Source organism: Varroa jacobsoni, unplaced genomic scaffold, assembly GCF_002532875.2.
Source record: "Varroa jacobsoni isolate VJ856 unplaced genomic scaffold, vjacob_1.0 scaffold_250, whole genome shotgun sequence".
Classification (NCBI taxonomy): domain Eukaryota; kingdom Metazoa; phylum Arthropoda; class Arachnida; order Mesostigmata; family Varroidae; genus Varroa; species Varroa jacobsoni.
The window spans coordinates 58,390-72,514 of record NW_019213152.1 but is presented as its reverse complement, the minus strand read 5'-3'; the positions used below and the strand labels follow the sequence as shown (position 1 = coordinate 72,514).

Here is a 14,125-nt window from a genome sequence, read left to right as displayed (position 1 = left end):
TTGTGAACTATAAAAAAAAAATAAAAGAAAAAAATATATGTAAAAAATATGAGCAATCAGAACAAAAAAATTCAGTGTGGCCCGCCGGATAACATCCGCAGAAAGGCTCTAAAGAAAATTAGTGGTGAAAATTTGTTAAAAATAGCAATTTTTCCCGTTCTGTTCCAAAATACTGAACAGCAGAATAACAGTACCAAGTATTTTAATATCATAGTTTTGAAACTTGTTTATGTGCAATTGATTAAGGCCTAAATGGGTCGACATGGTGAAATAATTTTTTGGGGTAAAGTACGCAATGAAAAGCATCTTGTACCTATTAATAATTTCCATATTTTTTTTATTATTTTAGAAAGAAATTCAGATACAACGAGTCGATTCCATTTTCGCTTTTTATGCCCCATATATCTGTAGTTAGTTCACCTCGTTGATTGACCTGTCTCGGAAATTTTCCGTGGTGTTTAGGTAAGGTTTTTTGACGTTTAGCCTGGGTGACAATATGGGCGTCTTAATAATTAGGTTTTCAGTACTTTTCTGGCTTGGTGTAACCCAAACTGTATTGAAAACCATGAAACATAATTCAATTTTATAGAAATTGCCCTATTTTCACAAACAAATAAAAGCAAGGATTGCATGACATTTATTGGAATCTAAAATACCATGTATTGACTTTAGCCATATTTTTGTATGACACTATATAGCGTTTCCAATAGCAGTTTTTTTCAATCTTCAGTTTTTTTAATTTTGTTCAAAATAAAATCGATAACTCTGGTTATGAGAGAATGCCTTCCAGTATATTTTGAAATAACTCACACCACTGAGATATCAACGATCTGGTCTTAGAAAATTCACACTGCCATTGCGAATCAGACATTAGGAAAACTTAGGTTAAACACCGAAAAAAATTGCTTCTGTTAAACTGTTTTTTAATTTTCTATCATTATTATTGTTTTTATGGACTTACGCTAAAATAAGAAGACCTTTTAATCGACCAAACCAAAATAAGCCCTAATGGTTTTCTTCGTGGTAAAGCTACCATCTCCTCACGTAATTTGCCCTATACTTCGTGGATACGTAGCGGACGGTAAACTGGACCTCCAGACAATTCTAAGGTCACACACACAATCGCAGATTTATCTTTTTCACGATCAGCGATAAATAGCACTTCCGCAAAAACGTCTTGCTACACAGCGAAAATGAAATTATGGTTGGTATTTATAGGTGTCATAAAGTCAAAGATCCACCAAAAAACCAAACAAGAGTTGTTAATAACGAAATGGTGAGACTGATACAGTGTTGCTGGTAGAAGAAGGAACAGCTGTCTGCTTTCGTAGATCCTGGTATCTCGACCCCATAACAAAAAGTAGGCAGAAGAACCAGCACTGGCTTCCAGGCATTTCTTCGTTCTTCGGGTGGATAAACGCTTGCTTTTTCATTCAACAAATATTAGACATATTAGTAGGGAGAGTCAACGTCGTATGGCTACATTATGGAACCCATTGACGCTTAATATCATAATGCTGATATCGGTTACATCAAACAGTATTACGTACGAAAGTCGCGAGGCAAAATATAAATGTGATAAACAGGTGTCGTGCTTGACTATCGTTCTCGAAATGTCCTATATATACGTTTTTTCAATCTGTCTTTGACGATTCTTCAGGCATGTTCCTATTACCCTATGAAATAGACAGTAGTTAAGCTCATTCGGATCGCTAAAAGCTAGTTATTTTTTGGATAACGTGACCAAATCACTCCTCGATAAGCTGCTCGAACTGTAGTTATGGTGCTGTACCTTTTGATCAATGTAGCTCCAGATGAAGACAGATTTTGGGATTAAGCTTATAGGTTGCTATGGCGAAGTTTTAAGACAAAAATTCGTGCAAATGTGATTGGTCGTACACAAAAGTTTTCTATTTTTTTTGCTACTCTTATGTATGTATACAGGTGTTTGTTTCGTCAGCGGCACTTTGATTAAAAACACGGTTAACTTGACAAATCTAAAAGTTGATTTAGCATGTTTTTAAAAGCAGAACTATAGACAATATTTTTTCTAAGTTAAATTACGAAACTTAATCTAAGTTTATTTGTTCTGGTATCCGAATTACAAATTAAATTAGTATACATTGGTGTAAGCCGACAAATTAGCAAAACTGACACTGGCAATACATTGATTTGGGAAAGTTTTTTGAAAATTGATGACCTTCAATGGCACCCTTTATTGATCTAATGCAAAGTCTCCAGTAACGCCTGTTCTAGTAGAAAAATATGCCTCGAATATTTTCGTTGTATTTGTATTATATGTCAGACTTTTCACTCACCTAGTTATTTAACGTCTTCCAACACACATGCGTGTTTTCCCGCCATTGAACTTTACGTTTCTTCTGTGCCTGCTGCAATGGTGTAATAGCAATATGTTTTCCTAACACAAATTGGCTTTTAAACTGGGTGTACACAAACTTCGTTTCGTAGTGAAAAAAAAAATTAGCCATTTGAAGTACTATTCAACGTTCTAAACACTGCTTGATGCAACTATCAGACCTAAAACTAAAAACATTTGTTTATATTTTTGGTCTGAAAAAATAGCCAGCGATACGCCGCATAAATGCTGTACAAAAATTGACTGCCACTGAACATAGTTTTTTTTTTCAATTTGTCAGACGAGATCACTTGCTTTTGAAACTGAATGTTTCCGTGAGATGCTCTCCGCACTTTTGGACTGAACTTTGTTTGCCTAAGGCTACATTGCTTCCGGGGTAGAGCAACTAAAATGACGATCCGGATACCGACGTATTGAGCACTTTTATCGACACTCTGCGGAATGAATTTGTATTTTCTGATAATCTAGCCTGTGTGACAGTTGTGTGAGCGGTACTGCCTAAAAAAACCACCAAAAAAACTAGGTTAAAAAACCTAGTATTTTAGAGTCAACATCTAGGCGTAACACCGCAGCCAGTCTCATCTGGGGTTAAAAATGGCGTAGCAGATAAAAGACAAGCTAACAACCGCATTAGGTTCTATAATATTAGAGTTTATCATAGTTTCGATAAGATCTGCCGGAGTTGATTGCAAATCAATTAAATTATCTAACAACAGATATTAATGTGGAACCGCCGTTTTCATGAGATATCATATATTTGTATATGTGTTCTTAGTTATTGTTATTGCGGAATCGAAGCTGTTTTAATGTGCGGGCCTGTATTCTTCGAAGTTCTTCGAAGCTACCTGCCCATGTTCTATGCACGGCTTAACGGGCTTCACATTTTACACGGGAGAGATCCCGAAATCACCTAATAAAGTGTTATATATGCGCCATAGAACGCATTCACGATGCAATCAAAGGAAGGATATAGAAAATCGAGAGTCTTGACGGCTGCTTGGTCTAAGGTAGAAATCACCATAAATGCGAGGTCAAGAAACATTGCAATATGATATGCCAGATGTTTCAAATCCCTGCGCGCCGTTGGGTTACGAGTTTCTTCTGAGGTCGTGGTATTATGTGTTTTACATGAGATCGGTGGAGGTCGCGTAGCACTCATCGAGTGCTTTTGTTTTCTCTTTATAGGCAGGCAGATATGTTACTACCTAGCGGGACTGCCTGGCCGGACTACCTAGCCAGCTGCGGTCGATTGGATAAGGCTTCGCACCGAAGGCTATGCATGAGAAGGTCGCATGAAGAGCAGAGATTGGAAAAAACAGGCGGCTTGCCCTTCCTACAGGATTCTTACTTCATGATCTGCTGTTAGCTTTGCAAGTGATCTAAAAAGGCTGGGAGACATGACTGTATTATTTCTAGTGTTCGCTTTCGTACAACGCTGTAAGGGGAACGAAATACTCGCAGGAACAGCATACCGGGAAAGCCAATGGGTACTCAAAACAAAACTAAGTGTATCTACCGGTTGGTAGATCTAGGTCAACGCATTACCTGGCAATGGGGAATGACCTGTCAGTCTAACAGACACATATTTCTGACTATCTTAAGGCTACTAAGGCATATTGAACGTTCGATCGTAAATGCTGAAAATGTTGACGCTGATTACTAGCTTCGGTTTTTTAACAATGTATTTTTTGGCCTGATCGATTTAGTTCATGCGGACGAAGCGAAAATCTTATACGGACGATTAACAATTAAAAGGGCGGAAACTATTAAAAAGCCCTTAAAGGAAGAAGGGAAATTTATCGGACGTTTATCTTATACATCGATAAAGAATGTTCAGGTTGAACTGTTTTCTCTGTTTTTGTCTGCTGAGCATCCCTCGCGGAACCTTCGCGTCTGTGTCTGCATTTCTCCTTCCTATGCACACATACAGGGGGTGCATGTATGGTACTTTATTTCAATATACTGTGATTTTTATTTGTATAAGTTATTTTTGTACAATCAGCTTTTCAAGGTCAGCGTTATGTAAGCTTCTCGCAATTCTAAGAAGTTATGACAAGTTTAACAACCACATCGAAGCAATTCATCTCAGTCACTCTTCGTATCTGCATTCAAATATACTAATATTTAATATTATATATAATGTTGTATAATTTTGCTTACAAAATAAATACTGTACCTCTTTGAACTGGGAATTCTTCCTTAAAAAACTGCGATGATTCGGTAAACATGTTAGATTAACTAGGCTATTTTTTCCACGGAAGTTACAACTCGGTATAACCTCGGAGGTTTCAGTCAAACTGCAGCAAATACATATCGACTATACTGAGATGACGTATTAATGCTTTATGAAGTCACTTTCACTCGACCTCTAGAAAGTGAATGAAGATGGCATCGACGAGCTGGTAAAATCCAGGCATACGGGATAGATGAAACATGAAAAATTGATCGTTATAATGCGAACATCCCACCCCTAAAACTTTTACTTTACTCAGATTTTTGACGGGAGCCTTGCCTCGATGACTTCTCCTTAGTGCAACTCCGTTTACAACAACAGCCGAGAAGTCTCTGGTAGAACGGGCGAAGCTCTGAGGAATATGAAATCCAACAGGCGCCCAAAGCGATGAAAAAATGATGTTTCTCATTAGCTACCTTTGCAATGAATAATCCGTCACGGATTATTTCATTCTTCAATGTTGAGCTTCCCAACAGCTCCCGGAAATACCAACCAAAGCTGTTTTTAACGATGCGTAAATTCATGCAGATCATAGCTAAAGAATCAAAGAGATTTATTGTAGAAAATAGGTGATAGAGTCAGCTCGATTAATTAAACATCAAAAAAAGTATTTTAGTAAAGACATGTCCTTATAGCCTTAATCATAGTATCAGTATCTTGAGATGATTTTGTTGAATTTGAAGACAGAGCTGAAGATTATGATTTTATCTGTCTATAACACATATTTTCATCATATTTAAATATAGCCACTAGTAATGAATTTCATGTTACCTAAGTCTTGAGGCTAAACTTTGTTCGGGTGCTCTTAATCTGTATGGTAGTAAGTCCTATCAAAAACTTTTTTGCCGCCGCGAAAAATTAACATAGGCTAATGCTGCAAGGACTTAGATACTCTGGTATTGTTTGGGTAAAACTCTCCATGTGGTAAATATGAAGCGAATGGCCTAAAACGTTACCTATCGATCACGAGTTTTTCGTATGATGGGCATTATTCTGTGGCTGCTCGAATCGAAAACCAGTGGTTTTTCTATTTATTTAGGCAATAGGTTTCAGAGATTGATTTTCGGAAAGCCAATTCTCTACCCTGCACGAGTGCCGCATCGTAATTGATGGGTGGGTTCTTCGAAGTCAGTTAGATTTCGGAGAACTAAATAAAATTTCCTTTTATCAACACTATTGAGATTAACTAATGTGCATGAACAATTCTTATGAAAAAATTGTTTATCTATAATAGCTGTTTTGCTGTTTACTTTCCTGCTTACGACCACAAGCCCCGCTTGGGTCATAATTTTGCTGAAAAAGACCACTCTTTGACTTTTTCGTAAGACAGATCATCGTCAAATTAATTTGTTTGATGGCTGTGGGAGGCAACATGTTTGATTATTGTGTGTGTACGCAAATGTTTAAAGATTCTCAGAGTTTGTTACAAGATTAGCAAGCGCAGGTATATATAACAACGAAATAAGAACCCTTTGATTGCTAAAGGCCGTTGCAAGCCAGGCCTTAAAACAGTGACAACAAGTTATTGGCTAAAGAAATACAGGGATTAATTAGCGCCATTCATTTTGAAGATAACATGGAGCTTTTACTGTTAACCAATCCTCTAATGTTTTGTTACAGGTAATCACTAGATAGTATTTGTTTCTATCTGTCATATTGTACTGAAAATTATAGAACTTGAACTATAGAACAAAAAGGAATGAGATAGATCTAATTTACCTAAATACGGATTATTGTTGACTTAGCATTTGGGTACACAATTTTACTTACGTTACGGTTTAAAGGTCATTAAGATAACTGCTGGGTTATATAGAGCGTTAGTATACTATATGACCATGGTGCCGGTACTGAATTATTTATCGGACTTTGTTTTGTGCTAGAAAAATTATTATTATATCTACCACCCTTCTGATCCCGGTAGAGCTAGTTAAATCTGGTGGGCTGAGATACCAGGCCGTAAAGTCTGCGTGACACTATCGTGCAATAATCTAGTATACAGTATGTCTTAACTAACGCACAGCGTAGGGGCATCGGTGGAACTCCCTACGCTGTACGTTGATTGGCTTCCACCCAAGCGAAATGGATGCTCGCCAGATGTTTTTTTACGACAGACGTCAGTTAGACTGTTTAGAGCCGGCTCTGCTTTTCTGCCAGAGTAGATCGCTTAGTAACTACAGTCTAGAGGAACAGAACGGGACAGGAAAATAGAACTCTATTTATCGCTTTCGCTATTATTTGTAAGTAAGCGACCTATAAATTGCAAGGCACTTATCGATATTGCCTCATCCATGTCTCGTAACTTGAAAAGAGCTTAACATGTCTATATCCACAAGATGGTTTGCCAATGCATCCTATGAAAGCGCAAAACAATTAAATTATGTCAAATTATTGTATGACTAAGTTTGCCTGTGTCGTGCTCTTCTAAACATAGGAGACGAGCATCTGGATAGATAAAAACCCTATATATCTTCTGTATTACTTCGATATAAATAAATTAATAACATTCTCTTACCTGTTAACTGTGTGTTTCCGTCAGTTTGTCAATGGGGCAACAAAATGCGCGTATGTACCATTTATTTTGCGTCAAGGTATCCATGTTGAAATGGAACCTGCAGCTGCAGTTCATCAACTTGAAGAGGGCACATTTGTTTTACGTGTGAAGTACGTAAGCATAACATACTACGGCGACTTACTTACCTGAACATGCAGAGGTATTCGAGAGTGAGAACGATTTCACGCTATTTCAGGCTGACGGCTGACAACAAATTTACTAAAGATACAGATCAAGTGAAGCTTGAGGTCTTAAGCGTTAATCGAGCGATCTCTGTAGGAAACGTAGACCTTTTGAAGAGAAAAGGCCGCAGGGTGTATCGTATGAAGTGCTTCTTGCTGTCACAATCTAGGACAAAGGTCCACTGAACCGCAACAACAGCGTAGGATGGCTAGGAGACACCCAAAACGGATAGTGCTTACACTGTCAATTTTTGGTGTCTTATATATTGGACAGAATTTCTTGCTTTTCACGTTTTCAGACTTGGAATAAGGTATAGGTCGCATTTGTTATTCTAAAGTGCTTATTGTGGGTTCAGATATTAATAATATCTCAACACTCTAAACTGAATAGATAAAGTGGGCTTTACAACAAACACAGCTTTAACACTCCGCCCTGTGCTTATTAAATAGAAATAACGCAGACTCGTCGAAAAGGTAGTTTACTGCTTTGTATTTCAATAAGATCACTTATCCACGAACGAATTCCCACGAAGGGGAAGGCCGCAAATTAACTTTTCCTGTATTAGTAAATTTACTTAGAAGAAGCTTTTTCAACTTTTCAGGCAGCTTCACCTAACACGATGCGCGGAAGTTCTTCAACGCATTTGAGCGATACAGATGTGAGGCTCTACCACACATTGATAATTTATGACCTTATAGATAATTCATGACGGTACTTTGTAGACATATAGACTCACCTAGGAAGCCACTGCGTATAAGATACTTAATGGCATGCAAGAAAAAAGAGTTTAAAGACCAGAAATACTCTAAAGCAATCCCATGCCCACGTCACACATACATACAAAGCTAAAAAAATCTCACCTTACCATTTTAGGTTCATTATGTCATTTCTTCTTTCGGGTCACGGTGCATCCAATTCTATTTCATTCTGTTTGTTCTGTTTTACGAAGCTTAATCGAGAGCTTCAGAAATGGCGACATCAATCTATCTTGCTACAGGGATCTTTATTATTTCCACAGAATTACTATTCTTTTCTCGTTCGCATGTCAACGATGACTATTTTTGCTTCTCTGTTCAATGAGGCCAAACGTGGAGAAGGCCATCACTGACGTTGTACATTGCATCACCTTATTTTTAGTACTTACAACTTGGACAATATCTAGGTCGTTAGGTTGAACGTTGAAAATATGAAAGTTTACAACAAGACTAACCGGGTTCTCACATTTACTTGTACGTATACCTGTAGATACGTATGCATTGTTGTTCTGTCGTCCAAGTAGATACGTATGCATACATATACATCTATATGTATACATAGTTGTTAGATTTCAGATTCTGCTGTTTGGGCATTCTCATTTAAGGTACGTATCTGAATTAGATCGCTTAGACTGTAAAGACACCTAGGGATCTAGCCGGCTTGATATGTCTATAGCGTACATTTTTCTCTCGCTAGTACTTTACTTATCTCGCTTTGACTATGTATTTTCAATTATGCGATTGCTGTAATAGTCGTAGTGTTATTAATCGAGTTCCATACCCTGTGTCGGCAACAACGATAAGCGTCGATGACGCACTGCTCTATCGCAAGCGGCTTCTTTCAAATGGGAGTCATCAGTGTCGTGTATTTGAGGCGTTCTGTTCCAATAAACAGAGAGATATTGCAACAAAATGGTGTTATTGTTTTTTTGTTGCCGCTGAGGCTACTCGTTAGCATCGGTTGTACCAGTGTCTATGATGAGGTTTAGAGCAAAAAGTACTGCTCATTAGTAACTTGTTTTACACGACTCCAAATAAGAAAGCGGCGTCATTCTTGCTACGTCGGGATTGCGTATCTCGATCCCGAACAACAACGACAGTGTTAACAACGAACTTCCGCCTCGAGACGAAAGGTCACCTACGCCAGACATGTGTTTTCACTGCTTTCTAAATGCGTAATCAATTACTCTGCGTTTTATAGTATGTCGAGGATAACACAGTCTTTGTCTATAGGCACCGTTACATTACATCTGAAAGTTCCTCCATCTAGGTTATAGTTAGTTCGTTACTATTTCCTATAATATCGACTTGATATCTTGATTATACGCCTTAACACTAATGCCAGCTAGCATGAACCTTACATATCCTTCTATTAAAAATTTTCTTCATCTGTGTCCAACCGGTTTTCTACTCTACCGGGTTTATTTTTCGTTTCGCCCATCTTTAACATTTTTTTTTCGATGTACATGAGCCATTTCCGCTCTTCACCTGAGTCTGGCAGGAACACAGAGTTTTACATCTGCCAGATGCGACTATACTCGTCGCAACGCCAATGTTGCCAAAAGCAATTTCTAGTTGTTACGACCTTTTTTTTCTAGCAAACCAGCCGCCGCGGATAAGGGTGATTACTGTGGCAGCACCGGTGCAGTTGTTACGTGGGACGCGTGATTTAACGCTTGTTGGGCCTGCTGCGGCTGATGAAGTTGCACCTGGGCTTGTTGGTGGTTCGGGCCTTCAGTCGTATCCGACGGGATGATGGCATACGGGGCACTTCCCGCGGTTCCAGTCGAGATCTTTCGTACGCTGCACATCCTTTCGAAGTCGGCTGCCTCTTTGTCGAGGCTTTCAATAAGAGCTTTGGTAGTTTTCCTCTCAGCTTTGATGAGGCGACCGGCCAAACGGCTGTTCTCGCGTCGAAGCTGCTCGATCGTAGTCTCCTGCTTTCCTAACTAAAGTACCACAGCACGAGATAGCCACAAGTTGAATCTAAACGAAATAACACCAAAACTTCTAACCACGAACTGACACTTCTGGACGCTTGCAGATGGTAAGCTGTAGTCCTCGAGACTGGCCAAAACCTGCCAACCTCCAGAAAGTGTTGCCAAGTCAGAGTACGGTTTTGAAAGCTTTGTATTGTCTTTGCATGCCTACTAAGACCACTGGGCCAGTTATATTGTTGTGCATGCGCGGCCATGCACCGTTCCAAAATGGATCTAATCCATTTATTTTAGCTAGGGCCAAGTTAAATTGTGATCTACCTTAAGAAGGATAACCTAAGAAGTTACATTATCGCGCCTTTATGGCGCCCCAACCTTCTCTAGGAGCAATTATGGTAGCCTTTAATACTGGTAATAGGTGAACAATTTCAAATACATCTAATTGTGCCGAGTCCACAGTAAACATTAGGAGCCTTTCCCACGTTGCACTACTCCCTAAGAATCGTTCTCATCCGCTGATGTGTTCTCATCATCGTCATCTGTTTGTTGTATTGCTCTATACTTACGAGTTGTCAAATAAGCCCTTCACTGCGGCTGGTTTTCGAAAAATGATGACCTTCTCTTTCGTTTTGCGGACAGACAAGCCGTAGTAGTGGCCAGCGGGCAGACCAGGAGATTAGTTGTTCTAACCCAAGGACGACGTTGATTCAGAAGTGTTATGAAGGTAAAGGGCGTGGTCAGATTAACAAGTGCCAACCAATACAGATTTGCTCACCGGTGTGGTAGGACAATTTATTTGTTCGGCGGTTACAGCTCAACTAGGTCCAACGATGTTCTGCCAGCAAACGGGAACTGCCATAAATTATAGGACTAGTGGATGCCATCACTGACGAAGAATTTGCTATAAGTTATGAAGCAGCTGTTGCTGATCATGATGCTCAACATGGATCCGTTTTAAATTACCCGCTTCAAAACCTGTTGTGTGCGGTTCCGGCATAGTTAGTGACAATGTGTAACTCTCTGCTTTCTATTTTTCTACAATTCTCTCGATAATTCTAGCTGAGTTAGATGAGAAGATTAATCTTAATTAAAATTAATACTTAGTCAATTGTAGAAAAAATTCATCTGTTGAAGCTTCGTTTGAAACGAAGCTTACGCTAACATGCCCTTGAGCGGTGGATAAGGGTGGGGCAGTTACAACGACAAGCGTTTTGGATGTAAAATAAATTCGTCACGTGCTAGTGTTTAGAATTATACTGAGCATATCGAAATTGAGCTTTGGTTTAATGTAGCTTTTTTTACCGATAGGTGGTCGAAATACGTGTCGTAGCAAGCGGCAAATCTGCTAAATTGCAGAACTATACCGGAAGAAACTCACGTTCATTAAACATTAGCTTACCATTTCATGCAGCCGTATGACCTCTTGCTGAAGTCTGGCCATATATGACATTTGCAGCTGATAAGCCTCTAGACTTTTTTCTCTCCTGAAATGTGACGCATCGTGAATTAATGTCCTAAATGGCTGCTTCCAGATTTGATTCACACTTCCTCAACCTAATCTCAACGTAAAATTAATGATCAATCGATATAAGCCAATCTAGTTCTGGTTAGCTAGCATTTTCTGCACTATTTCGAAAAACGGGCGCATGCACGAAACTTGAGTAGTTTTATGACTGATATACACTCCCAGAGAGCTAACGATGCAGACCTAAAGGAACGAACGCCTTTGAAGGATCTTATTAAACTAAGTCTGAGTTCATCCCAAGGGGCAAGAAATCGATACCATACAAACCAAACGAATTTCTGTCTTCCAAATAAAATTGCTGTCCTTCTTACCTAGAAGCCGGTTCAGTGTCTGTAGCTATTATCCTACACGTAAAACCCATGTACCCTACTTCAATTACGAACTTTACACTTTCAAAATAGAGCAACGTCACGTACCATCGCTGAGCTTCCTCGTGCATGGCCTTGATCGAGTTCTGCTGTTGTACCTGTGCATTTAGGTGACCTGTGGACGATCCAACGGAGATCACTGCAGACTGTTGCAACCCTGCCGTATTGATGTTTCTTACCGTATGGTGTTGATACGGAGAATGACCATTGTCGAACGGTGGTAAATAGCACAGCAAAATATCACCCGTTTTCACGTTAACCTCCTCGTCATGAAATCGTGAATTCAAGATGATATCGCAGCTGAACGCGTTCTTCACGAAGAACGCCACCTGTTTACTGGCAGCCAGACAGGTATGCTGTAAATGAGTTTTCGTGGCTGGATGACTGTTAATCGTATCACCGTTCACATTGGCATTGTTTACGTCAAGGTATTGTACTGCTGGAACATCGCTCGAACGTACGTGCAGGGTGACTGCATCATAAGGACCCACCAGGGATGGGCTTTTGATACGCTGTAACAAGGACAGTAATGATGTGGTATATATTTCTAAGGGTTGATTTTTTAAACAGAGCTATACTGTACATTTCAGACGTATTCTGTGTAAAAAAAAAAAAACATGCATGTTTAAAAATTATCTAACATTTTAAGCTAAAATTAAGTAAATATTTTTTATAATTGAAAATAGTATTGCCAAACAAAATATGCCCCGTTTTGGCCGGTGGCCATTCCCATGTTTTTCCCATGTTCCGAACTGTAGATTTGTTGTCGCAAAGTTATAACAAGTGATTTTTGCACTCCGTTATTGAGGTTAGATTAACGCTGCAGAGAGCGAAACAGATATCTTGGCGGTGGAAGGATCAGGCTATACGGCAAATGCGTTAAAATCTGCTATTTCTCTTCACTATTGCAGGCATCTTCTGGCCCTCTGGTGAAAGACAGAAGATGTATAAGCAAAATAAAGGATGGCGTCTTTTCTTTGCGCTAGTCCTGCTAGATTTTTTCGACGGCTTGCTGCGTTCTCCTTAATTGTTAGTAGTAGAGATCCGAATCAATTGCTGTGCTATGTGGCGGCGGCGGCAGCAGCAGCGGCAGCTCACTAATGCACGATTTTTTTCTAGTTCTACCAAACACCTAGCATCGTCTTCCTCGGAGTCAGTCTGGGTTTTCCTGCTGATTCTGAAGCATATTTTTTTTGCATCGTTCGCAATGAACCGCATTAGAAATGGCCCAATTTCGTTTTATCTCTGAAAAAATTCGTGTGACACCCAAACATCGAACATCTTTAGTAGTTGTCTTTATTCAATGACGATAAATGTTTAGTTTTTTTGGCATTATCGTGGTCAGCTTTTGTGATTTTTTTCGTCATTGGTCGATAGGTATAAGAGAGGAACGAAAGAGATATCTTTTAGGTTGTTCCTTCTGATAACCCTGTTTTGGCGTAACTTTTTCTGAACCTGGGAAGCATTTGTGTCTTTATTGTGATGAAATTGACAAATGCAGCAAATTTTTGCGGAAGTTTCAGTCGTCTTCAAAATGTTCTATCCTTCGTTTGAATAAAGACACCCCAATAGCTTTACCACAGTTACTTCAATTTTAGCCTTCATATGACGCCAACGCATGACCTGAGACGTGGAACTTAAGAGCCAGCTGATTTCGAAAAATGATTATTACCTTTTCGACAATTTAATGATCAAACGCCAAGACGTACGTCGTTCATTATATTGTGCTACATTAACAGGGAATGTAATCAGCCAGCTTAGTCGTCCTAATGCTTAGCTGAGTGGACGTTTGAGCTTCTAATTTCTTGTCTTTCGGCCTAGTTTTAAATTTGTCGTTGCACGTAAAATTGTTTGTTGCCTGCCTTCCGGGTCGATGATCATACGAATCAGTTGATGTACTTGCGCTTTATAGATTGCAAAAAGCGTCGTTCGGTCGGCATCAGTTGCGACCTACTTACGAGGATACTGGAAACATTATCACTTTCCTATGGTAACGTACCCCGTCTGGTCCTTCGCTTAATTCGAGGAAACAATGATACTTTTAGATCGATAGGACAAATAATGTACATACACACTGTCAGTTCTCTTTTATTTAGTCAACCGATAATGAGGCAGATACCGAACAAGCCACATAAGATAGTAGCTAAGGTTAGATTGCTTCAAAGAAAACGCTCTAGCGTAATGATTCGTGTATAT

General features: G+C 39.2%; 1 protein-coding gene across 5 annotated transcripts in view; it reads right to left on the bottom strand.

Moving 5' to 3' along the window:
- Positions 1-8,328: 8,328 nt before the first annotated feature.
- LOC111258592 (uncharacterized) overlaps positions 8,329-14,125 on the bottom strand; it is a 31,988-nt gene continuing 26,191 nt past the window's right edge. Inside the window, exons 7-10 of one of the 5 annotated variants that reach the window (XR_002679081.2) lie at positions 11,978-12,441; positions 11,436-11,520; positions 10,603-10,888; positions 9,929-10,048 (exon numbers count right to left, since the gene is read on the bottom strand). Coding sequence is in view for 2 of the 5 variants with exons in the window: in XM_022829984.2 (XP_022685719.1) it covers positions 9,725-10,048; positions 11,436-11,520; positions 11,978-12,441 (873 nt within the window). In the remaining 3 variants the exon portion in view is untranslated. The other 4 variants (XR_015310201.1, XR_002679082.2, XM_022829984.2 and 1 more) reach the window with 4 other exon arrangements.